We start from the raw sequence: 26190 nt of genomic DNA, 5'->3' as shown, positions 1-26190 counted from the left end.
TTACACACACACACACACACACACACACACACACACACACACACACACACACACACGGGGAGCAGAGGGAGAGAGAATATGAATATTGGGGAGAAAACATCCAGAAATTTCAGACTGTTTAGAGTTAAGAACCTAGCATATGCAGGGCCCTTGACATAATTTTTTAAAAATTAAGGCCAGGCAGTGGAGGTGCACGCCTTTAATCCCAGCACTTGGGAGGCAGAGGCAGGTGGATTTCTGAGATCGAGGCCAGCCTGGTCTACAGAGTGAGTTCTAGGACAGCCAGGTTTACACAGAGAAACCCTGTCTTGAAAAAGAAGCACAAATAACTAGAAAAATGTCAACCTCCCTTGTAGTCTTATTCTCAGAAATAGCTACAGATAATATTAGGGATATTTCTGAACTTTGAATTAATTGTTTACTTATTTGAGCTAGACTAGCTTCAGACTGCCAGTAGTCTTCCTGCTTTCTTTTAGAAGTATGTTCTTGACTCTCCCAACAGTGTTGGTTGGCCCTAATAGTAAAATAATAGGCTAATACCTTTTATACCTTTGTTTTGGTCTACATGTACTCTTGTATATAAGACCCTCCAAACTTAGGTACCTTTCTCTTTTTTTAAAGAGATAAGATTTTACTATTTAACCCTGGCTGATCTGGAACTCTGTCTGTAAACTCAGATTAACCTGCTTCTACCCCCTGAGTGCTGGACTTGGAAAGCAGAAACTATCACTTTGACTTTTTTTGGTGTTTTTGAGTCAGGGTCATACATTTACCATCCTGCCTCAGTCTCCCAAGAACTGGGATTATATAGGTGTACACCATCATGTGTACAGTTCTTTGTATATGATGAGTATGTGTTCATGTGTATATGTGTGACTATGAACGCCAGAGGTCAGTCATTATCTTCCTCTGTTGCTGTCGCTGCTGCCTCCTTCTCTTCCTCTTCTTCCTCCTTCTCTTCCTCTTCTTCCTTCTCTTCCTCTTCCTTTTCAAGATTGGGTCTCTTCACTGAACCTGGACCTCACTGTTTCAGGTAGTCTGGCTGACCAGAGAACTATAGGGATCTGCCTTTATCCTTCTTCCACCTACCCTGCACTGGGGTTATAGCTATGTGCTGACACCTGGTCTTTACATACTGGGAATCTGAACATATATGCTCTTATTATTGCAAGTACTTTTAATATTGAGGTATTTTATAAACTCCTCTTACATATTTTTAACGGATGGTAGGTATGTATGTGCATTCATGTGGGCTATCAAGAGTAATGTTTCTTTACTGTGTCAAATCTGATTGTGTTATGAAATTTTTTTGTGGCGATTTTAGTGAACCATGAAGTATTACCATATGTAGGACATTGCTGGGACGCTTAACAGAAAGGCAAATAAGGTAGCAGAGTGGGAGATAACACACTGAATTACCCTTAGTGTATCATTTTTGAGTTAGGGCAGAGAGATGTTCATGTTCTGTGAAAGCATAGCTGGCCAGCAGACACCTCTTGTTGGGTTGTTTCTGCTTGTATGGAACAGGAATTAGGAAGTCAGGGGACTTATGTTCCCATACCCATACTTCTCTCCTAGCAGCTATGTGGCTTTAAATAACTAGCTTTCCTCTCTCACCCCTCAGGTCTTCTCATTTGTTAAACAAGGGCTTATCTAGGATATTGGTCAACTGCATGGCTATGTGTACAGGGTATGTGTGTTTCTGAGTCTAGTATGGTTTTGTTTGGATTCTAGCTGAAACCAGGAGGGACCTTAACAATCCTTTATATTAGGTGGTCCTTTGTAAATAGAGGACACTCAGGAGTGACTGCCATACCCAGAGCCCATGTATGATTTGGTTCAGATACCATGTTCCTTGTAGTGAATATTCCTTCATACTGTTAGGACTGGATGAATGAGTTTAGCTCACATTTAGCCACAGGTCACAGAGAATGCTCTTTTTCCTGGCTTTTGGTAGGCAGGTGTTGGAACAGTTTGTGAGCTAAGCTTCACTTCCATGTTTGTGTTAGTCTTATAAGACTTGTGTATTAGTGACTATAATATCTTACTACCTTTCATATATCTGAATGAAGATCAGGAAGTAAAATGGTAGTGTATGGTTATTAGAGGATCAGAAGCCTTTTTTTTATAGTGATAGAAATTGAACCCAGGGACCTTTTTATATTAAATAAACTCTTAACTGCACTTAGACTTTGTTTCACCCAAATGAGACTTTACTTTTTTAAGATTTATTTTTATTTATTTTATGTATATGAGTACACTGTAGCTATACAGATGACCGTGAGCCATCATGTGTGTGGCTGCTGGGAACTGAACTCAGGACCCCTGCTGGCTCCGCTTGCTCCTGTGTAATTCACTGTAGCTGTCTTCAGACACACCAGAAGAGGGTGTCAGATCTCATTATGGGTAGTTGTGAACTACCCAAATGAGACTTTAAATCAGCAAAAATAGGAAAATAAGTTCTCTAAAATGTTGCCACCACTTTGTGAGCGTGCATGTAATATGTGTGGGGTGGGGCGAGATGTGTGGGGATGTAGAGGCCTGAGGAGGATATCAGGTATCTGGCCCTGTCACTTTTCATATTAATTTCTCTTGAGATAGGTTCTCTCACTGAGCCTGAAACTAGGCTGGCATTCAGTGTTAGTGGCAAGCAAGCCCTTGAAATCTTCTTGTCTCTGTCCTTCATAGTACTAGGATTACAGGTGCATGTAGCCATGGCCTGTTTTTTACTTGGGGGCTAGCATCTGAATTGGAGTCCTCATGTTTACGTAGCAAGCACTCTTAATGCATTAGGCCACCACTCTAGCCCTGTTTATAGTTTACACAGGGTCTCATTATGAAGCCCAGGCTGGCCTCAAACTCACAAAGATTCACTTGCCTCTGCCTCTCAAGTGCTGGGATTAAAAACATATGCCACCATACCTAGCAATAACCACTCTTGACATACACCTTTGCTGTATAGTTTTCCATATCCCTCTATACATAATATCAGCTTTATTAGTCATTAAGCATTCTATAGATAAGGTGCATGAATAAAGCTTTACACTTCTGCCAGTAAGAAATTGACCTTCAGAAACCTATTTGACTCCCAGAGCTTGTCACTGGAAGTGTAAGTTTCACATTTTGAATACTTTGACCACACCAATGGAATTTTTTCTCCTGGTGTCTTAGTTAGGGTTTTACTGCTGTGAACAGACACCATGACCAAGGCAACTCTTAAAAAGACAACATTTGGCCGAGCGGAGGTGGCACATGCCTTTAATCCCAGCACTTGGGAGGCAGAGGCAGGTGGATTTCTGAGTTCGAGGCCAGCCTGGTCTACAGAGTGAGTTCCAGGACAGCCAAGGCTACACAGGGAAACCCTGTCTCAAAAACAACAACAACAACAACAAAAAAGACAACATATAATTGGGGCTGGCTTATAGATTCAGCAGTTCAGTCCATTATCATTAAGGTAGGAACGTGGCAGCATCTGGGCAGGCATGGTGCAGGAGGAGCTGAGAGTTCTACATCTTCATCTGAAGGCTGCTAGTAGAAGACTGACTTCCAGGCTGCTAGGATGAGGCTCTTAAAGTCCACAACCACAGTGACACACCTACTTTAATAGGCCACACCTGCTAATAGTGCCACTCCCTGGGCCAAGCATATACAAAAAACCATCACACCAGGAGAATCCACCTCATTTTAAGGAAACCAGGATCAGGCTTTACCCGCTCATTCCCATAATCCCAGCATCAGGGTGACAGAGACAGGAGGATCATAGCATATCCAGTGTCAGCTAGGGCTATATAGGGCTAGAAGTTGCCCGCTCCAATGGATTCCAAAACCTTCCTTCTACATTTCAGGAAGATGTATATTTGAACAACATTTTACCTTCACATTAATAGTTATTTCCCAGGGACAGAGGGCATGACTTACGGGTAGCAGGATTGCCTCTTGTGTATAAGACTCTTGGTTTTGTGAGCAAAACCACAAGTTTATTTATTTTTTTGGTTTTTGAGACAGGGTTTCTCTGTGTAGCCCTGGCTGTCCTACTAGAACTCCATCTGTAGACCAAGCTGGCCTCAAATTCAGAGATCCTGGAGCCGTTGTCTCTCAAGTGCTGGGGTTAAAAGTGTGGGCTACTACCTTTCAGCTATTAAATTGAATTTTCAGGCTAATTTATTGTGAATGCTGTTCCAAGATAACTCTCCAGCATTGCATGTCTAAATTTCTAACTAGTGAACATATATAAAGCCTTTTAGCCTTATTTTTTTAATATAAACAATAGAAAATAAATCTCTTGGTTGTCATTATTTTCCTATGCCTTAGCTAATTTGACCTTGTTTGGGCTTCCTGGTCCTTTTGAGATGTTTGTGTTTCCCCAGCTGTCTCTTGTGGTTTTGCTTCATTGGGAAGTTAGACAGGTCCTGGCTGATAGAATGGGGTAGATGGATTAGGAGAGACAAAGAACAAGATCTCTTGATGGTTGGGCAGTTATTTAAGAAGTACTATGTCTGGTTAGCATTGTGGGTTAAGATTTTTTTATAAGAGTATTATGAAGGAAAGCAGGAGATTCTAGGAATGAAAAGTCATGCTGAACCAAAGCAGTAATAGCAGGAGTTAGGGAGAGGTGATATGAAAGGCACTGGTGGCTAGGATGTTCTGCTTAGAGCATACTGAACATGAAAACCTGGTTGATAACTAGAAAGGAAGCTCTGGCTGGGTGGTAGTAGTGCACATCTTTGATTCCAACACTTGGGAAGCAGTGGCACATGGATCTCTGTGAGTTCAAGGTCAGCATGATCTACAGCTAGTTCTAGGACAGCCAGGGCTAAACAGAGAAATCCTGTCTCAAAAAAATGAAATAAGGGATGGGGTAGGGAGAGAGCTCTGTGGACAGATTGTTGAGGAGGCTTCTGAGGGAATAGCCAATAGATAGGGGCATCAGAGTACACTGAGGGGCCATGCCTGAGAAGACAGGGCAGGCAACCTGGATTGGGCACAGACAGTCAGGACTGAGTATATTCCAGAAAGAGGAGGAGGCTTAGGAGCTGCAAAAAGAGAGAAAGAGAGGGAAGCTTGGAAGATGGAATGCTAGTGGTAAGAGAGCCAGGTACAACTCACCATCTTAATTAGTGTTAATAAACTTTCATATTCTTCCTCAGTAGCCTCTAGAACTCTCCTTTTCAAATCTGAAACTGTACCCATGACATAGCCTGTGGGTATTACTCTTCTCAAAGCCCGTCTTCCTGTACCCTTAGGACCACTACCACAGAAGAGTCACTGTGTTACCCTTTGTGTCCACTGGCAGAAATGCCTCTTCTACTGTTCTACTAGCCTATGCTCTGGCCACTGGATCTTTGTGACATGTCTCTTTGGGCATAGCGACTTGACATAGATCCTTGATATTGTGATCCCAGAAGTGTCTGTCCTACTCTCTGTCATGAGTCAACCATGTAGGTCTCTCTAGATAACCTTGAGTGTTTATCCTTGAGTGAGCATGCCTGTCTCTTCCTTATTTTAATGACTGCCGAGAGGTTGGGGCAGTGGAACCCCTGGTACTACCACTTTTTATTACCCGAAGTCTTACCTGGGCATCTCCTAGTTGTGGTTCGTTGACAGGATAGCCACCTCATTTTTTCTTCCAGTAGTTGGGATTAACAGAGTCCCAAGTTTATGGCCACACTGTCAGACTTTCTTAGACTGTGACAACATGAAATCAGCAGGTGGCACTCTGACACCAAAGTCCTATTTGACATGGGGCAGAAGTATAGTGGAGCTAGTGTATACAACTTATCTGCAGGGGTGGCTTCTCAGCTGGAGCTGTTCTGGACCACATCATGAAATCTTTCAGTTGGGGCTTGCTTCTTTTTCCCACTTTTTATTCATGTTTTCCTCCTGTATGCTCACTGAGGCACATAGGTGAAAAGTGCCTGTGAAGCCTTGTCTCTTAACTTAATGTGCTTGACCTGTTTCTTAGAGGCCAGAGAGAGAGAGAGATTCAGTTTCTCCTGCCTTCTCTTGGTGTACTCAACCTTTTTATAAAAGCATGATGGCTCTGCTTAGCATCCAAGAACATTTTTACCAGGAATGCTAAGTTGAGTTCAGGTATTTGTCTGCCAAGGACACATCTGTATTCCGTTAAGTTTTGTTTTCTGGGCTTTGTATCTGTGCTTGGATTCAGTTAATATGAGCCCTGAGCTGTTGTGTCAGCGACTCTAGATCTTTAGGAACTTTCTTTGGCTCTTAGGTTTTCACCTACGCATTGTTAGTTTTTGTTTTGTTTGTATTCAAGTCAGGATTTCTCTGTGTAGCCCAGGTGTTCCTGGAACTCGATCTGTAGACCAGGCTGGCCTTGCACTCAGAATGCTGAGATTACAGGTATGTGCCACCATCATCAGGCCTCACCTATGCTTTTTAAGTGAGTAGGTATAAACGGTTAATCTAAGTAAGTCTTCAGGAGATAAAACAGAAACTGATGCTATCTGTGCAGGAATAGAGGCCATGAAGTGGTCATTTCTGATTTCTGTAGGCTGTTGTGTTTTTGGATTAGAGTATGAAGTTCTGAAGCTTGTTCTTGTGTACTATATGCCTCACTCAGTTTTAGAAGCCTGACAAATGCTATATAGAGAACAATGGAGAAAGCGCTTGAGAGACCATTCATTAAATAGTGGGAAAGCAGTAAAACGTTCCAGAAGACTGGTTTCTTGGGCTGGCAAATGCTGGCCAGAACACTAGGAACGGCCTAATCTCTCTTGCCAGGTCCCTAAAGTTTGGGGTGGAGGCTAGAGCTTGGGTCTCTCATCAGCTTGAGGTAGTGAATCAAGTTTCCCATGTGGCTTCTCAGCTGCCACTTCAGCCACAAGCCCAGCGCTTGCTCACTGACAGAATCTGAGCCAGCACCCTCCTGCTGCTGTCTTTTGTCTCCTCTGTTAGATAGGGTGATGAATGCTATATCAGTTTATGCCCCACCCCTAGCCTCCAGTGCCAGACTGCCAGGTAGACGTGGGTTTAACAGGGGGCAGGCTTGGACCTGACAAGCAGCCTCAAATATACTCCTTCACTTGTCAGGGAGTGTTCCCTGTTCCAGGAGTGAAATTAGGTCACCTAGAAGGTTTCTTTACATTGTACCTGGGGAAGTAGAGATGACACATATAGGGCCTAGCCTAAAGGTGTTTATAGCCTGATAGGACAATCAGAATACTGAATATCCTGAGAAAGTGAATTCAAGAGCCTGTGGTGTATTGGGGGCTGCTGGTTCTGATGTCATCTTGGCTAGGCTATGTTTGGAGTGTTTGTGTAACATCATAATCTGATGTTTAGTGGGTTATTATGAGTCTAGTGGCAGATAAACCCTTTAGGGAATAAAACTAGCTGGAAGAAAATATAGACTGCGAAGTAGACACCTGAGGAAGAGTGTACCAGATGGAAGGAAGACCTCTAAAAACCAACTTGTCAGTAGCAACATATGTTAGAGTATACATCCTCTGAAAACTCAAGTGGTTGAAGGATAAGGCAGTTAGAGGACAAAGGGAGGGAAGGAAAGATGGACTTAAGAGGAAATGGCAAGAAAATGACCCACAATCAACCCAGGATGGCTTAGAAGCCTAGCTCCAACACAGTTGGTATGAAAGAACTGTCAATGTGTATGTTGAGGGTGCAATTAGAGTGTTTGCCTTTGGTGGCCATCTAGGGTACCCTGGGAGGAAGGTGGAAAAAAATGTCCATGACAGTTGGCCAGAGGAAGAAAAATCAGGGCCAGGTTGGCAATGTGATTGTCTTGTTAATGGCTGCAAATCAAATGCCAGAATTGTGAGCAGACACTGTTCAGGGTCTTGGCCTTTGGTTTTTGTGGATGCTGTATTCTGTGAGTATTCTGGACTATCCAGGAAACCCTTGTTTACAATATCTGAGGAAAGCTTACGATAGCATTGAACAGAGTTGTACTGGTGGGACTGCCTTTCTAGTTGTGGCAGTCATCTACTAGCTGGCTGGCTTCCCTAGGTAACTGGGCTGACAGCTGTGGACACTCCCTAGCAGCCATTTGCCTGGCCAGGTAGGGGTGGCAAGCCTTGATTTATTCACTCATTTTTGCTAGGACCCAGCAGAGCACATGGGTCCCATCTCTACCACCAGGTGGCACACATGCTCCTCCCCTCATTTCTAGCTATGGGGAGGGCCCTCTTAAACTTTATAGGAGCCTGTTGAGGAACCAGGAAGCTTAGTGCTGGGAGTTGGGGCTAGTCACACTTGCCTTTCTTACTGGTGTCTCTAATTTCTGACCACTATGTGTCATGCCCATGACTTCTTGCTGGCTGCTTGGGTACTTGGTAGCTTCTACTTTCAGGGCTCCAGCCCAGTGAGGAGCAGGCTGGTGGGCAGCTCTGGGCTGAGGCAGGGAAACCTGAGCTCTAGGCCACGAGGTCTGGGTCGCTAATTTTAGAGAGTACATGTCACTGGAAACTCTCCTTTCATGCCAGGAATCAACGGCTTGACTCTCTCTGTGCCACCAGGGACCCCTGGGAGCTTCTACCAAAGCTTCTACCCATAGAGTCCCTCTATTCCATATGTGCATTCCCAAAAAGGGTTCTACTTAGAGCCTGGACTGAGGCTGGGAAGACAGCTCACTTGCTCTGTGGTTTTGGTTCCCTTGCCTGCCCAGGCTGCAGATGGGAATGACAAGAGTTTGACAATGCATGGTGGGACCAGAGAGGCCAGCCCTAGAGCAGGCCAAGGCTACTGCTACTCTTCTAAACAAGCACTTCTGTTGAAGTGCCCTGGAGGAGGCATCAGGCATGTTTTCTTCCGTTTTCCCCAGGCCTCTGCATGCACTTTGCCTGACTCCAAATACTGTGGCTAGATTTTCCAAGGCATGTGGGCAAGTACTCCCCCGTCTTGGCTGCCTGAGCACTGACTTTCCCAAGGCTGTAGCAAGTCCTTCTGTCTTCTCTCTGTTTATGTAGTTTGTTGTTCAGGGCTCAGTGCTTATCCCTATCCTCTTACCTATTTACTTTTACAGTTGTTTGAGACAGGCAGCAGGTACATCTGTCTTGATTCTTTTTTCTGTGTCCCAAGTAGTTAATGACAACCTCAGTTGAGTGCTGTTATATAACAGATACATTGTCCCACCTGGTTATATGTTTGGGAAGGAGATTTGGAGGAGAAGAGGTTTTTTTCTACTCATGTTGGGACCTGGAAGCTGAGAGAGTGTTTCCCAATGTAGGTTTTGGAGTCCAGTAGATGGGAGTTGGAATTATTGTTATGCGTATTTCCGGCTCATAGACATTTCTTTTCTTTAACTTAGACACATTGCTTCACCCTGCTGAACCTTTTTTTTTTTTTTTTGACAAATGAGAGTAGCAGTAGTAACTACCTCATAAAGTAGCTATGAGGAATTTACTTGGCATGTTGGAAGTGTCCAAATTTATTATCTTAACATTGTTCTCCTAGGGAGGCAAGCCTGGCCTTGCAAGAAGGAAAACAATGCTGAGGCTTGTCTAGCACATCTAGGCCCTCACCTGGAAAGTGCTGGTGTTCCAAGACCCATTGCTGTATAGCTAGGCCGTGCCTGGGTGTGCTCCAGCTTCTGATCATTGCCTGAGATACTTCCCAGAGCCTAATGCAGCTGTTTGGGAGGGGGATGGCAGAGGCCAGTTCCTGGGCTCCACTTTGTGTTGCCAGGTCCAGGCTGGAGGCAGGGTAGGCAGGTAGCAGCCAAGAAGAGTTCTTGCCAGGCCCTTTGCTCTCGTGCTTCTCACTTTTCCCTTCTTTTTGTAAACAATGGCAGCCTGCTTAGACGCCTGGTGACTCTCATCTCCCAGCAGGCCACACTGCTGGCCTCCAATGAAGCCTTTAAAAAGCAGGCAGAAAGTGCCAGCGAGGCGGCCAAGAAATACATGGAGGAGAATGATCAGCTAAAGAAGGTAAGTCTTCCCTTACGACCTGAGTAGGATGCCCAGAACCACAGTGCTAGTGCCACATCTCTAAGAATCCACAGTAGTTACTATTAGGCTGGGGCCTGTGTGAGAATGCTGGTCCCTGAAGAAAGAGCTTTTAGTGGGTAAGGTGTGTCTATTGGAAGGATCCAGGATGACTCTGGTGCCTTCTCTTCATTCATGAGGACACAGCAGAGGAAAAGAGTATTACCATTGTTGTCTCCATATGCTAGTTCCAGTGGTAGTTTTTTTGTTTTGTTTTGTTTTATGATAATATTCTATAGGAGTAGAGACCTGTGCTGAAGAAGACCCTTATTCTTTAGAAGTTAGTTGTTAGTTGCAACCCTTTATGATCATGGGGCTGAGGGACTCCTTGGTATTAGGGAAGAAGCAGAGACTAATTTGTTGGCCTGTCAGAGGACACGTGTAGTGTAAAGCCAAGCTGGGAAGGAGAATGATGGTTTAGAGATGGTGGGCTGCAGTTAAATATAAACAGATTTTGGAGTCATTGCCTGTAGTGAGCTACAAGAATCAAGGAAGAGAAGGACTAGGTGTGGTTCTTTAGGTTATCAGGGCTGAGATCTCCAGGTGACAGCAAGTTGAGTTACTGGTTAGATGGGTAAATACAGAGCCATTGAACTTTACTGGTGGGAAAGTAGGTCTAGGGGTCAGGGTAGGCAGAGTGTATATAGCCTGTGAATGACTTTGCAGCAGGTGCTTCTTTCCTCAGCAGCTAGCTATATCTTGGTCTGTGCCTGGAAGCTCCATAGTGGCCCACTTTTGTCTTAATATTTCCAAAAGGGCCATTAATTGCTCAAAGTAGCTTGAGAAATCAGAGTTCTGTGGAATACACTGGTCTGGAACTTCACTTTCACTTCCGTCTGAATAACCCAGGTATTTGGCACTTTCCCTAGGGAGCTGCTGAAGATGGAGACAAGTTGGATGTTGGGAGTACTGAAATGAAGTTAGAGGAGAACAGGAGTCTGAAGAATGACCTGAGGAAACTAAAAGATGAGCTGGCCAGCACCAAGAAAAGTGAGGATGGCTGTCCTATTACACCCAGAAGTTCCATTGTTCATTGATGCCCTAGTAGATCAAGTATTAATAGCACACTTCATTTGAAAGCTCAAGAGTTGGGTGGAAACAAACACATAGCACTCAGCACCTTCACATCCAAATGTGATCAAACAAGTTCACTGCTAGAGCATCTTTGAGTGGGTCTTGGAAAAACCCTAACAGCTGCTATGCGTGCTTTAGTAGTGCTCACTAGGGGTTTCCTGTGAAGACAGGCAGGCAGGGGAGAGGCCCAAGATGCCTTGGAGCTAAGAACAAAAAAGTGTCAGGAAGAATTTGTGTGATCCATCTTCCCTTTCTCCCTTCTTTTTCCCTCCTCACTTCTAGATTAATTCCAGACTCATTCAGCATTGTAGGTGTTGGCCAATGTCACTAGGAGTCTTAATACTGGGATTTTGCTCATTGCCTCTCACTGCCAGCCAGTTAAAAGGTTACCCCTTCTGGGAACCGTTAGTGTCCTTCCATTTAAAGGACTAAGGGGGCTGGCTGGTGCTGACTTTTTATTCTATCTAGCTGTTGGGTTATCCCTTCCTTACACCTCTCCACTAGTGGTTTGTAAAGGCAGAAACATTGACAAACATTGGAGCCTTATTTGTATAACTTCTTTTGCGACAGATTTACAGCATTTTTCCGTGTTTTAAGCAGATAGGGTTTTTTCCCCTTAGTCTTTTGATTTCTTTCTGTATTCATTTGTATTGTTGTTAGAACTCGAGAAAGCTGAAAACGAGGCTCTGGCTATGCAGAAGCAGTCTGAAGGCCTTACCAAAGAATATGACCGCCTGCTAGAAGAACATGCCAAGTTGCAGGTCAGTGTTTCCCTTTCCCAAGTTGCAGGTGCAGTTTAGGGTCAGGGTCCTACAACACAGTTTCTAGGATACTAAGGAGCCTGTTCCTCCTTTGTTGCTGAGTGTAGGCTTAGAGCAGACCCAGCTATCAGAACCCTTCGTGCAGAAGGTGTGGCATGGCATGGTACTAGATGGTGGGCTAAAACCTGCAAAGTTCAAGGGCAGGCTAAAACCTGCAAAGTTCAAGGGCAGGCTTGTCAGTAGATTGACTCTCTGCTCTGAGCCTTTCCTACCTTAAATTCAGTGTCAAGCCCCTAAAAGGGGGTTACTTAACATTCTAGGGCATCCCAGTGATGGTGTGCTGTTTCATTAGGGAACATACATGGGAAAGCTGAGTGTGGTGGCCACACCCAAAATGCCAGTACTTTAGGAAGCTGAGACTGTAAAGTTGAGAAAATTACAAGTCAGCCTAGGCTACATACTAAAACCCTGTCTCAAAAAACAAAACCCTCAATAATATATAGACCTGCTTTTGTCCACCTCTCCTGTGGAATGGGGTAAGGGGTAAGGGTAATGTTTGGCAAAGTTTGAAGTAAGTGAGGAGAAAGCCTCAAAGGTCATCCTACCTGCTAAGTACTAGTTGTTGATCTGAGTTTTCAGGGTAGGCTCACAACTCCAGATCTGGCTGGAAACTCAGATGGTCAGGAAGGTGAGTAGAAGGAGCCAAGTAAAGATCCCTAGATTTATTTGGTTTATACCAGGTAGTGGGTAGGAGGAAGGGCCCAGCCCCACAAGTAGTGCCTGGACCCTCAGAATATACCAGGCTATCTGGGCAGGACTTAGGGGTTTGGTCTGTGTGTCCATGCACATGTCCATGCATGTATAATGGATACCAGAGGATAACCTTGGGTATCACTCCTGAAGAGCTATTCATTTTATTTTATGAGACTGGATATCTCGTTTGCCTAGAGCTTACAATGTACACTTGCTACCTAGTTATAGGAATCTAATTGATCTGCCTCCCCAGCTCTGAGATTACAAGTATGCTCTACTACATCTGGCTTTTTATGTGTTTTGGGATTGAACCGAGGTCCTCATGCTTTTATGGCAGATGCTATCTCCCAACCCCAAGGATTTGGGTTTTAACTGGAAGGCACACAATTGTGAAAAGGCCCTAAATTTGGGCGTACAGACTAGCCTGCTGTGTGCTCTGGGGGAGGTCTTGGTTCTGCTTCCATTGCAGTAAAAGAGAGCTGCAGTGGACTCCTCCAACTGCTAGTCCTCCCCTGACATTAGATCCAGGGTCTTCCCTAGTAGGGGGTCATGGGGGATAGACTGGCAACCTTTAGGGTGTTATTGAGGTTAAGGCACTTTGCTTGCCTAGGTGCTTATAATTACCAAGAGTGGGGAACCAAGTGCCAAAGGGGTGGCCCAGGCCCTGCTAACTTTAGTCTTTGGGTTTCTTTCCTTTTCCAGGCATCAGTACATGGTCCCTCAGACAAGAAGGAGGAGTAAAGGCTTGGGTTTTCCCTGCCTGCGGCTGGCTTCCACCTGACCCATGCTTACTGCTTCCTTGGAGCCCAGCCTGTCCCTTTGGTACATGGGTTTATTCCCTTCTACTTCCCCAATTTTCTTCCATGGCTTATAGATCATCATGTTGGCACCATTACACATAACTCCTCTTATACCAAAAGGGACCTGACTGTTGTTTATTCAGAGTAATTTTGCCTCTGTTCTGCCTGGCCAGGGCACTTTTTTCACTCCTAGAAGTGTAGAAAAGCACTGGTGACCTGGCCTGCAGTTGAACCCCTTTTCATTTTGCAATGTGTCCTAAAGGAGGCTGCTGTGAAGCAGGTCAATTGTTTAATCCTGAGGGGAATAAATGTTGTTATGTTATAAGGTGTTTGTGTCTAACTGAGGCTTTGGGTATGATTCTGCTGCTCCTCTCTCAATGTTAAAGAGTGTCCAGGAAGGCTGCAGAGGCTCAGTGTAGCACTTTTTCTTTCCTTGAGCTTCTTCTTAGCCCCTGAAGACCAGACTCACACTTGCCCTCAAAACTGCTCTCTGCCTCCACCCTACCTCCCCCTTCAAGTCAGGACAGCTCTGCTTTATGGCTCTTGGGGAGTGTCTGTCTTGTCAGTCTCCCTGGGAGTTGGCAACTGTCTGGGAAGCCTGGTAAACCAGCAGGACTTCCTGGTGCCTTCTCTGAGTTCCTATTCATCACATTTAGGACAGATAGAATGTGGCAGAGTGCCACCAGTCACTCCCTGCCCAACCCCCTCCTGAAGGTTTACAGCATGACCTCTGACTAATGCTGACTGGGAAAGGAGATTGTCCTTGTCAGTGACCTAGAGCTTGCTATTGCAGAACAAGGCAGTGGAGAGGGGGCTTCAAGGCAGTAGAGAAAGAACTGCATAGTGCTTGGGTCTTTGCTACCCACCAGCCCCAAAGAGTTACTAGATAGGGTTTTACCTCTACACTGGCTTACTTTGCTGATAGGTCTGTACCCTCACTGCTTGCTTCCTTAGAGCAAGATCAGCCTGTAGGTAGGTTGCTTCTAGCAGGGCTCAAGAAAGGGTGTATCCCTGATCAGGTGTTTATCGCCCCTACCCTACTCTCCTCCATCAGCCTTCCCTTGAAGGGTGTGTGCTATACCTACTGTCTGGGAAGACTGGGTGGAGGAATTATGGGAGCAGGTTAGAAGTGTCTCTTGGAATTAGAGTGACTCCTGAAGATGTAGATGTTGGCTAGATGGTTGTCAGCTAACTATGTCCCTACTCCTGTCTGACCTGTATGGGACTAGGCCAAGCAGCTGCCTTCTCAAGCATTCTGTCATTCTTCCCTACCCTCAAAGCTGGCTGCCCTGTGAGGAGTCCACCCCCTTCCCAGCAGTTTAGAGCTGGTGCCTATGGGGGCAGGAACATTCAGGTAACACCCTCTGGTTGCTATGCCAAGGCTTAGGACTAGTCCACTTTTCCAGGAAGTGTTCTGGACTACTTTGGGCTTCCCTGAGCTTGCTTGTCTGTGCTTTGGAAGGCCAAAGTCCAGATCACCTCTCCTGCCTTTCCACTCTGACCCTGGCCACTACCCTCTCTGGCGCAGTTTCTGGGGTATCCTGTCTGATGGTTTGCCACTCCATTTTTTTTTTCAATCTACTTGGACTTTTTGATCTGTTTCTTAAACCTTTGTATAGGAGCAAGTTTCCTGAGTAAATAGGAATCTATTGTTGTACCACCCAGTTAAATAGCACAACTCTGTGAAGTTGCCTTCTATGTCACCATTTTCTGTCTCTGAACTTGATTGGTTGCTGAGAAGGCCTTTAGCCTGAAGGAGAGGTGAGAGTGCTCATCCTGAACAGAGCCTGATGCTGTAAGCTCCTTTTTCATGGGTGGAGTTAGTTGAAACAAAGGGTAGTGTGAGGCCAGGGGGGTGTTCTAGTAGACCTGAGAAAGATCTTCTGCAGCTGAAGATAACATGCTGAGATTTAGGGATAAGAGCAAATGGGAGTTTGAGCAACAGCAGAGGCCTGTAAAGGAAGACAAACTAAAGATGAATGCTGAGAAGAGGGCAGGAGGCTACAGTTGGCCCCAAGTGATGACTGCTTCTTGCTCTGCATGGAACAGAATCACTTTGCACAGAACAGAACTAGGGTTCCTACTGTGACGCCACATGCTCATCAGAGGCTGCCTTCTGCACTAGACCCCACCCTTCTAAGACCTGTCCTCACTTTTTATACTGTAGTAAAGCATAAATGTATATACTTACAACACATCCTAAAACATCTTCATTTTTAAGCACATAGTTTTGATGCCATTAAGCATTTACACATGTAGAACTTATTATCATGTTTCCTAAACCCTAGCTCCTGGTCTGGAGTTAAGCCTCATCATTCTACTCAGTCTCTAGATTTGACTGCTCTAGGAGTTTCTTGTGAGTAGAATCATACCATGTTCTTACAGAAGTAGCTTACTTTACCAATCATCATGTCCTTCAGGGTCATCCATACAACATATATCTCAATTTCCTTATCGGACTAACTAAAATTCTGTGAGTAAGCCATAACTTGATCATTCATTCGTGTACATATTTGGGTCTCTCCCTCCATTGGGCACTGAACCTAGGGTGTTCCACATGCTTGGCAAGTGTTTTACTTCTGAGCTGTATCTCCTACTCTTTATGTGTTTTGAGACAATCTTCATAGGTTGTCCAGGATGGCTTTAAACTTGTAGCCCAGGAAGACATTTTCCAGTTCCCCCTTGCCATAGCCTTCACAAATAGCTGGGATGGCCAGACTCAGCTAACTCTACCCTGACCCCAGCCAGTGCCTTTGTCAATCCTGGGAATTAAACCCAGGGCTTTGTATACACTAAGTAGCTGCTTTGTCGTTGATCATATCTTCAGTGTAAGGAAAGCCTTGAACTCATCCTGTAGTGCATGGAGCCTTGAACTTTTGATCCTCGTGCTTCAGCCACTTGAGTAGCTGGTTTGACAGGCCTAGGCTACCTGGCCTAGCTGACTTTTTGAATTCCCATTTTTTTTAAATGAGGCTTTTGCATGTTGCCCAAGGCTACTCTCATCTGGGTCCCCATAATCTCTGCCACACAGTGAACTATATATAGCACTATCATCTTTGACCCTTGAAGGCCAGTCGGCCCAGGATGTTTTATATGCTGCTGAGTCTTCCTCTGTACCCACTTAAGCTCCACCCCCAGTCCTTCCAGACTCAGGACTCAATGTGGTGAGTACTTCAGAAGTTTTAGCTCCAGGCCAGACTTTCTAGAACTGCAAAGTCCTGTGTCCATTTGCCAACCAGATATCTCTACTTGGATGACATTTCCCAGATGACATGCCCAAAGCCAACTCCCAGTTGTCCCAATCACAGGACCTGGCAGCACCGCTCTTCCTGTGGCTCAAGCCAAATCTCTGGTGTTTTCATCTTGACTCCTCAATCCTGCATCTGGTCCTGCCAGGAAAGAAGACCCCAATCCAAAAAACCTCCCCCACCCATGCCCAGCTCCAGTGTCACCAGACAGGTCCAGATGCTGATGCCTAGTCCCTAGTTCATTGCCCCAGCTTACCTCTTACTATCTGTGATCCTAGTGTGCCCTTTACTTTTAGATCTTGGAAAGCTACTTGCTCATAAACATACTTCTCTTGATCTACCTGCCTCAGTATCTCAAGTTCAGGGCTTATAGGTACAAGCCATGCTTGTTTTAGAAAAATTCTTGGACTAACTCATAGGCTACAGCCTCTCCTGCTGCATTTGTTCCTATTGAACTTACTGTCACCTCATACTCTCTAGGGGATTGAGGCTTCCTTTCCTGCTCTATTTCCAGTTTCTGACATGGTATTAGGTGCAGAAACCCTCAGAATGAGCTTTAGTGAATATAAAGCTGGAGCTGGAGGAAGGTTCCTACACCTGCATCCCCACCTCATTCCTCTTCCAGAGAAGCAGAAACAGGAGCCAACTTTGGAAAATGAAGTGTTTTTATTGCTATGTTTGCAGTGGCTTTTTTAGCACAGTAAGAACGTCCCCAAGGCTTGCACCCTTACCCAGCCCCACCTCCCTGGCTTAGTCCAGCTCTGTGTGAAGGAAGCCTTTCTAAGGGCTACTTGGCTGTTTCAGGCTTGATGGGACACAGATGTGGGTTTAAGCTGCTACACGGAAGACTTGAGATGTCGAAAGTACATCAGCTTTTAGCTTGGAGGTGGGAGCCATGCCCAGGAGCCATGCCCAGGATCCCTTCCCTGGGCTGTGTCTATGGGAAATCCCTGCAATCATGCCCAGCCCAGGGAGCTGGGTGTGAGTAAGTCTGAGCATGTCGAGTGAGCAGACCCAGATCCCCTGGGACTATGTTACAGCCTTCCATCCCACAGACTTAGAGGCAAAGAACAGTGTGGGGACACCATTGAGGCTCCCACTTTCCCACTCCAGTCTCTGGCTGGAGACCATACAGAACATCCACACAACAGATTCACATACTCAACAGCCTGAAGCTTTTGTTTTGCCTATGAAAATTAAGTCTATAAATTCACACTCCTTGGCTGGGGTCAGAGACAAAAGGTGGGGATGTGAAGGAAAGGAGTGGAAATGTGGGGATGGTGGAGGCTTTTTAGAAATATACAAGCAGAAGTCTCACTCTCAAGTTTTTCTTATAAAATGTGCAAAATATAAGCCTCCTTTGCCCAGAGGCTGTTTACTTCTGGTATTCACCTTCACTAAGAGATAAGAGATCTACAGATACACACACACACACACACACACACACACACACACACACACACACACACACACACGGGGAGAGAGAGAGACAGAGAGAGAGAGAGACAGAGACAGAGAGAGAAACAGAGAGAGAGACAGATATGTGCACTCAGACCCAAGCTCACACAATTAATATTGGTGGCAATTGGCGCAGGAACGCAAGGTTCCATTGCTGACTGGCTCTCTAGCTTCTAGAATAGGGGTGGGAAGGGTCTAATTCAGCTGAAATATTCACCTTGGTTCCACTGTCCCTCTCTTGCCTTCCCTCCTGTCCTACCTTATTTTCCCTCCTCTCCTGTTACCCAAGCTGCCACTGTTGTTTCTAGGGCAAAGGTGTGTTACAGAGCAGAGCTTGGAGGCAGGCAGGTAGACTTGGCAAGGCTAGGAGATGAGTCTTGGGCACTGGGAAGAAGGAGGGGAGGTAGGGCCTGGAAGCAACGCAAATACCAGCGTGGTTGTGGGTGGGGAGGAGAGGCATCTATTTTTGGTGGGTTGTGATTTTTTTTTGGCGTTTTATTAAAAATGGAAAATTATTTTTGTTAGCACTCATGGTGCTTTCTCCCCTCCCCCTAGGCAGACCCCCAAACTGTCAAGGAAAGGCAAGCCCCAGGAGGGATGGGTAGGGGCTAAAGCTGGGGCTGCTATGGCTACCAAAGAATGAGCTGGTGATGTGAGCTGGGGGTGCCTGTCACATGACACTCTCCACCACGACGACCTTGCTGCTCTCGGACACGGGAGTCAGGGTGGTCAGGCCCCTGACATCTGCATCCTGAGCTCTGTATTCCAAGTGATGGAGACCCCAGATAGGCTGGGTCAGGTGCTGCCATCGCTGTGGGAGAGGAGAGCATGCTGAACTTCCCATGGGTCACATGCAACTGCTTCCACCTCTCTAGCTCCTACTATCTGCCACCAAGATATCTCCCTTAGGGTACCCTTTTAGGCCCTGCTCCCTGTAATGGGAAGCAGGGTTAAGTGGTCCTTGTGTGGAGCCAGGGAAGTGAGAGGTGGGTCTTGCCTTCTTGCTGCCACATGAGACCATAATGGGTTAGCTTTCCTCCCATCTATTGCCCCCTCCAGGCTGAGCAAGTTAGGTAGGGACTTTACCTCTGCCATGGTTCCTTTTGCCCTGAGGAGACAGCCCAGGAGGTGGAGGGGCACACAGAGCATAGAAGAGAGTGCAAAAGCCCAGCCCATAGCTTCACCCCACCATGGGTACACATAGGTGTTGTTGTAGACCAGTGGCTCGTAGTACACAATGTTGAAGATGAAGATGCCCTGTGGACACAAATGCCTGCAGTCATTGGTGCCCCACTACACCACACCACTTTCCTACTTCTCCAGCCTTACCATGCAGACCAGTGGGGTGAAGAAGGACCAGCACCATTTCATCCAGGGGCAAGGTCGGTACCCAATCATACAGGCAATGTCATCCATGAAGCGGTCAGCTCCTGGAACGGGATGAGGTAGACAGGAAGGCTACAGTTGGAAGACCATTCATCCCCATTCCACCTCACAATTTCTAACCCAGCCCTTCATTTTGACCTACCATAAACCCAAGCCACCACCACGCACTCCCAAAAGGCTTGCCAAAGCAGGGTAGTGCCACTGGCTGAGTAGTAGTCAAACAGCTGGAAGACGTACATCCCGCCCTGAGGAACAGAGTCAGGTCAGGGAAGATGGCCCATGGTTGGAAACTGACAGTAACCCACCTTACCCCAACTCACATCAGTCACCATGGAGAGATCGATGACAAAGCAGAGGGCACAGCAGAGGGCGACAGAGATCTCCCTTTGGAAACGGAAGTAGTAGGAGGCCGGGAGGAGATCCAGGAGCCCGGTAATGAAGCCCTCCACACCTACAAACTGTGTCCAGGGCAGCTCAGACCCAGGTCCCCCATGTCCCCATGCACCTCTTGCCCAATGTGCCAAGTCCCCTGACCACCACCAGCCCCTACCTCATTCCTGCCCTAGAGCAAACCTGGCTGTCCAGACCGAGCAGCAGCAGCATGAAGAAGAACAAGGCAGCCCAGAGTGGGGCCACAGGCATCAGTGTGACAGCCCGTGGGTAGGCAATGAAGGCTAGACCAGGCCCTGAGTGCAAAGATGCAGGGTGAGACTGGCCCTCAGCATCATCCTGAGTACCCTAGTGCTAAAGGTTATCCCTATCCCCCAGATAATAAAATAATAAAAATCTGAGGACTATTTGCACTTTAGCATGGCTAAGTCCATTGAGGTCCTACAGGCATCTCACATCAGAGTTCTGAAAGGCTGTGGTCCTTGGCAGCCCCACCCTGTGGGGCAGGACTCCTGACTCACACTACCCTCCCTGGGCTCCAGCAGACATGGCAGTTGCTGGTTGTCCTGGGGTGACACAACAGAGCTGAAGGAGCATTTCCTTTATTCCTATCTGCAGCACTCAATGAACATGAGGACACACCCTGCAGTCCTAGGAGTGGGTGATAGGGGTCCCCAGCTCCAGATAATTGCTTTGTCTCTGCTGCATAGAGCCATGCATCTCAGCTGCATAGAGCTAGCTGAACTCATGTGTCACATGTCAGAATATTTGTGTGTGTGTGTGTGCGTGTGCCCTACATCAGAGTAGTTCTGCTGCTCTGGAGGTTGGCTGAAGTCAGGCAGCTCACCTGATTCTGCCACCTTGGAGATATGCACACCCTGCTCTGTGGCCATGAAGCCCAGGATGGAGAAGACCACAAAGCCAGCAAAGAAGCTGGTCCCGCTGTTGATGAGTGCCAGGATGATGGCATCCCTGAGGGTGGAGGGACAGAATATTCTGGTTTAAGCAGTTCCACTGCTCCAGGGCAGGGCAAGGCAGGGCAGGCAGATTAGGGGCAGGTTCCTACTTGTAGCAGTTGTTGTTGAAGCGATTGTAGCTGCCTAGGGCTGTGAGAGCCCCCAGGCCGATGGCATAAGAGAAGAAAATCTGGGTCCCAGCATCTATCCATACCTGGAAGGGATGGGTCAAGAGAAGGGTCACAAGGGACCCTGTTCAACAGGCAGCATCTCCCAACCCTGTTGCCACAAACTACCTTTCCTCACCTGAGGGGACCCTAGCTTTGACCAGTCAGGCTTGAGATAGTAGATGATACCATCCAGGGCTCCAGGCAGCAGCACCCCTCGCACCAGCAGCACAACGAGGACCACGTAGGGGAATGTAGCAGTGAAGTACACGATCTGGGGGGCCAGGGTGCTCAGAGAAGCTCTGGATCCCTGCTCCCCCTTAAGATGCCTCCTGCCTAAGCTTGGTAGCTGGTTCCCAGTGCTACTGTGAGCTGATAACATGGGCAACAGTCATCTCCCCAAATTGCAGTCATGCTCAGAATTTAGATTAGGAAAGCCAGTAGCACTCATTCTATTCCTGAGTGAGGGACTACCCCCAGGGAAGCTAGGAGCCAGGCTGGAGCCCAGGCAGCCTCATAGCAGGCTCTAGTTAGCTGTAAAAGGAGGGAACAAACAGGGCCATAGCATTCTAAAGTGAGGGTCCCTAGGTGTATCTAACGTCTAATGAAGGAAAGCAGTCTGTGGAGTTTGTTTCTATGGGGTATGCCTATATGGGGGCAGGAAGGTATGGGGAATATGGACACAGAAAACCCGTGGCAATGTTACATGGATTATAATAAGCACATATCCCTCAGAGCCCTGTGGTCCCAACCTCCAGGTCATTCTTGGTAGGCTGCTGAGCTCCTTAGCAATTAGGGATTCTAGCTGGGCAAGAGGAAGACAGAGTTGGGTTTGCAGCTTGGTGTTATTGCTAAAGAGAGAGGGAAGGAGGGAGACACTCAGGATTTGAGGACTCTGCTGTGAAAGAATCTTGATGCACTGGAGTTTGATCTTCTAGGGACCTGACCATATACACTGGTTTAACAATTTTAATGTGTTGGTTCATCTGTCTCCATAACCTGAGGAAACCTCTGAAGCAGTCTTCCTTGGGGGCCTGAGGATCACAGAGGTGAGAGCCCCCACAGATCAGGTCCACCCAGAGTGACAAAGTCAACTTAAGCATCTAGCAAGGAGTAGGAAGAAACAGGAGAGGCAGTAGAAAAGGGAGGGAATGGAAAGGGCCAAGATGGACAGTAGACATGGGAAAGTTACTGTCTGGATCTTTCACTCTTAGGGCTGAAGGTTATTGTCCCTGGAGGTGAAGGCTGAGAAAGAATGCCCACCAACAGGTGAGAGTAAAAGGTGTGAGTTTAAGGACCTGTCCCCTCTGTAGGTTTGAGCCTTAGTCTAGTCACCTCCTATTGTCATTGTGTTCCTTGCAGACAAGTATACCTCCCAGGTAATGCTGCCCCCACCCTACATGCCACTTGTACCTTTCCTGTTGACTTGACCCCCTTCCACACACAGAAGTAGACCAGCACCCAGCAGGCCAGCAGGCACAGGGTCACCTCCCAGTTGAGGGCTCCTGGAACCTCCAGCCCCGTGGAGAGCCTCAATACTTTGTTCCTAGGGTAGAGAAGAAAGGAAGGCACCTGAGGGTCATGTCAGCCAAGGGTACAGTGATTGGGATTTGCTTTGGAGTTGACAGGTCCTCCCTTATCACAGCCCTGGTCCAGGCCCTACCATGAGGTGTATGGAGGACTTCCCCAGGTCATCATCTTTACCCCAGTCTTCTACAAATATGCAGTTTCAGCTCCATAATGAGGTCAACATGACAGGACAATAGCAATGTCATGTTGCTATAGGAGCAATGTCTGTTCAAGCCCAAGACTGGCCTAGGCACTCTTGGAGGATGGGGACAGACAAAACCCAGGAGTGGTTGTTTTGCATCCCTGGCCATGTGCACCCAGGGCTTGACCACATATGGAAAGACCAAGGGATGAGAGAGGATGGGCTTGGCCCACAGGCACCTGACTCACTCCCAGAACTCGATGACGGGGGACCGGCGGTCAGCAAGCTGGTCACATGTGAGGTTGGCCAGGCTGGCATTGGCACAGTCTTCATGGCGAAAGATCTCCACGCAGTCAGGAGTGTTCCAGGTGTGGCCACACGTAGCCCATGGCAAAGTGGTAGTAAAGGACTTGACCAGGTAATAGAAGCCCCAGGCCAGCACCATGATGTAGTAAGTGTTGCAGTAGAAGACAATCACCATGGAGGCATAGCCCAGACCTGAGGATGAGTGAGTAGCTTTTGCTTCTTCTGGGCTCCTTTGTGGCCATTTTCCTACCACCCTCATTATCTCCCCTTCTGGAGCTGGCATTGCTCCCTGATGAGGTCCTGACAGCTTGTTCCTTGTATGCCTCCATCCCTCCCTGTATCTTCTCTGTCTTTTCATCCTGCTAGAGACTTTTCCAAGCTTTTCAAGACCTATTTGTGTGTCCCAACTCTAGGCTACCTTTCCTGGCTGTCTGTCTCCGGCTAAGATTTGCCATGTTCCTTCACTATCTCTGTGCTTTGGCTCCTCTACCAAGTGCAGAGCTAATGACAGCTCTCTTCTCCTACCTATATGATTAGTACATCCTGTTGATTGTCCAACTTCAAATGCTTGCCTCTTCCCAGGTTCCAGTGCCATCCCGCAGTCATAGAAGGCAAGCCTCCACCCCATGTTACCCAGTAGCCTCTATTATACATCAGGTGAGAGAGCTTTCTAGTAACCTGAGGAAGTGTGGAAAATACTCATCCCTTCAGAGGACAACCTTGGCAAATTGCTTCACCCCTGTGTGCCCAGCTTCTTCAAGGACAGTAGTAGGACCTCTGAGGTGAGTCAAGTGTGTCTAACAGGTCCTGTCCCTAAGCTGTGTCTGCTTCATTCTTTTCTTTTTAAGCAAGTCAGCCCCCTAGAGTTCCTGACTCTTCAAATTAATTGTGTGATCTAGTATCCTACAGACTCTCTCCTAAGCTCAGGGGTTGGGTTATTACCTACCCCCCAAGTCTAGTACTCATTGAAGAAATAGAAAGACTTCTTCAAGTGGGTCACAGCCATACTGTGTTCCCTGGCCCTCGTTCCAATAATTGAAAAATGGAGATTGAGAGTTGGCCCAGGGCGGCTCACCTTTGAATAGGGGACAGATGTTCCAGACATTGATGCTGCCGGCCTTCATGAACTGGCCCAGTGAGATTTCCAGGAAGAAAATGGGGATTCCTCCAACCAGGGCAATCAGGACATAGGGAATAAGGAACACACCTGGAGGAGGAATCGTGGAGTGGGCTCAGGATGCCTCCAAATCCCCTCCTGCAGCAGGAAAGGACTTAACCCAAACCCATCAGCCAAGCTGTTTGGGCCTCATACCAGCACAGACTCTAGAAGTCCTAGAGGGCCCAGACAGAGCCCCAGCTTCATCTTGCACCCCAGTCCCATGACTTCCCACTGAGTGAATCAGCACAAGGGTGGCCACTGACTCAGAGGCTCAAGGTGAACAATCCCAGGAGATGGGCTCCAAGTCTATTGAGAGGAGTCACAGCAGCAGTATCTACTCAGTGTTCCCTATACCATGGGGAGCCCTTGGCTCACTGAGGTCTGAGCCTGTAGACACCTAGGGTGACCTAGCAGGCATTGAAAACACACAGACTTATGCATACAGGCCATCTCTTGTGCCACAGTTCTTTTTGGCAGGCAGCAGAACAGGAAGGAATGGCTAGGCTGTGTTCGTGTGTGCCAGGTTGGGTGCTCAGGCTTGGGGGCTTGTCAAAAGGCAATGAGCCCAACTACCCTGTACTTTGTAATCATGAGAGTCCCAGGAGGAAGCTGAGTGGGTGACAATTCTCTGCTTATGGGGGGTATTGGTGTAGGACAAAGAGAGACAGATCAAGGAAAGGGGCTGAGGCAGTATTCCAGCAATTATGTGGAGTGGTAGGAAGGAGGGGAGAGCTGAGCAGCTGCAGTTCTGACCTATTCCTCTTTACTGCTCTCTAGGACCCTATCTGCACAGGATCAGCTCTCTCTGCTACTCAGTGACAGAGTTAATTGCAGTTTACTGGGCTCCTGCTCCCAGCATCCTTCCTGTGTGTGACCTTGGACAGAGGCCTCTACTCTGGGACTCAGTTTCCCACCCATCACCCAGCTGTTTCAGCTCTCCAGAAATCTAGTGCTGCTTTGCAGTCCCAGGACAGGTGAGTACCCACTAATGTTGCTAAGCTGGGCTTAGGCAACTGGGTATGGGATGTGCATGCAGCCTGTCTGGTGACGGCGCCAGGCAGGCCAAGCCGCAGACTTCCCAAGCCTGGCTCAAGCACCCAGTGTTCCAAGCCTGGGCCAGAGGGGAGGGGAGAGGAGAAAAGGGAGAGAAGAGGGAGGGTTGGGGAGAGTGTGGGGGAGGGACAGAGTGGCCCATTGTGTGTGTGGACGTATTCCTATGTGCACACGTGGGGGGGTCCATACAATGTGTCACTTGTGTGCCTGACCTATGAGGGCAGCCAGAGCTCCTCACCTCCTAGAGCCCCCTCACTGGGGGCAGGCCTTCCCTTCCCACCTCAGTGGCCAATCACTCCCAGTCTGAACTGGAAGGCTGGGAGATAGCCCCTCAGTTCATCTGGAAGCTCTCCTTGATTGCCTCCCCTTCACACTGCCAGGCACATGACCGGTGAGGGGGGTGGAGGCCGCAGGCCACCGTGCTGGGTCACCAAACGCTTGGTTGGTGAGGGGGCCATTGCCTCCACCCGCTTTGGGCGGGCCTCCCTACCCTCTGGACTTTGCCCCACTCCTCTGGTGGGCCAGTGGCAGGCTGGGGTTGGGAACTGGCTGCTGATGAAAAGCCAAGATGCTCAGGGGCAGGGTACTCACCTCCGCCGTTCTTGTAGCACAGGTAGGGGAAGCGCCACACGTTACCGAGGCCCACGGCGAAGCCCACGCACGACATGATGAAGTCCATCTGGCGTGTCCAAGTCTCTCGTGGTGGTACAGCAAGGCGGCCGCCAGGCGCCCCCAGGCCCGCAGGGCCATCGCCCTTGGCTGGGGCACCGTCGGGCCCGGGCACGATGAGAGGACCCTTCTTTTCGTCGCCAGACACGCTATAGATACCGTTTTCAGCGCTCTTTTTCGCCATGGCCCCTGGGGCCGCGAGGCCGGGCCGGGGGTCGCGGCGCCTCGAGGGTGGCGGGCGGGCAAGGGGCTCCGGTGGCACCTGAAGAGAGGGCCCCGAAAGCGCGGGCCCGCCCGGGGGCCTCGGGGGCGGCCGGGCCGGGGGACGGGGCGGCGG

At 47.8% G+C, this 26190-nt stretch overlaps 2 protein-coding genes across 4 annotated transcripts in view; one reads left to right on the top strand and one right to left on the bottom strand.

Moving 5' to 3' along the window:
• The window catches only part of Bcap31 (B cell receptor associated protein 31), a 27993-nt gene extending 14316 nt beyond the window's left edge, over positions 1-13677 (top strand). For both annotated transcript variants that reach the window (XM_031364103.1, XM_031364092.1), the window contains exons 5-8: positions 9770-9905; positions 10832-10952; positions 11697-11797; positions 13253-13677. In XM_031364103.1, coding sequence (XP_031219963.1) covers positions 9770-9905; positions 10832-10952; positions 11697-11797; positions 13253-13291 — 397 coding nt within the window. In that variant the 3' untranslated portion in view covers positions 13292-13677. The remainder of the gene's footprint in view (positions 1-9769; positions 9906-10831; positions 10953-11696; positions 11798-13252) is intronic.
• Positions 13678-17245: 3568 nt separating this feature from the next.
• Positions 17246-26184, bottom strand: Slc6a8 (solute carrier family 6 member 8). Of its 2 annotated transcripts, XM_031364069.1 has the most exons (13): positions 25776-26184; positions 24048-24179; positions 22915-23164; positions 22369-22501; positions 21095-21229; positions 20899-21002; positions 20680-20804; positions 20016-20128; positions 19763-19900; positions 19585-19687; positions 19386-19486; positions 19143-19313; positions 17246-18867 (listed from the first exon to the last, which is right to left on the bottom strand). In XM_031364069.1, the coding sequence occupies exons 1-13, from the start codon at positions 26035-26037 to the stop codon at positions 18727-18729; spliced, it is 1908 nt and encodes a 635-aa protein (XP_031219929.1). In that variant the 5' UTR covers positions 26038-26184; the 3' UTR covers positions 17246-18726. The 2 variants fall into 2 exon arrangements, with proteins under 2 accessions (XP_031219929.1, XP_031219938.1); XM_031364078.1 differs by lacking the exons at positions 19585-19687; positions 19763-19900; positions 20016-20128.
• Positions 26185-26190: the final 6 nt, after the last annotated feature.

Source organism: Mastomys coucha, chromosome X (assembly GCF_008632895.1).
Source record: "Mastomys coucha isolate ucsf_1 chromosome X, UCSF_Mcou_1, whole genome shotgun sequence".
NCBI classification, from domain to species: Eukaryota; Metazoa; Chordata; class Mammalia; order Rodentia; family Muridae; genus Mastomys; species Mastomys coucha.
The sequence above is the reverse complement of the archived record's forward strand: the minus strand, read 5'-3'. Positions and strand labels throughout refer to the sequence as shown.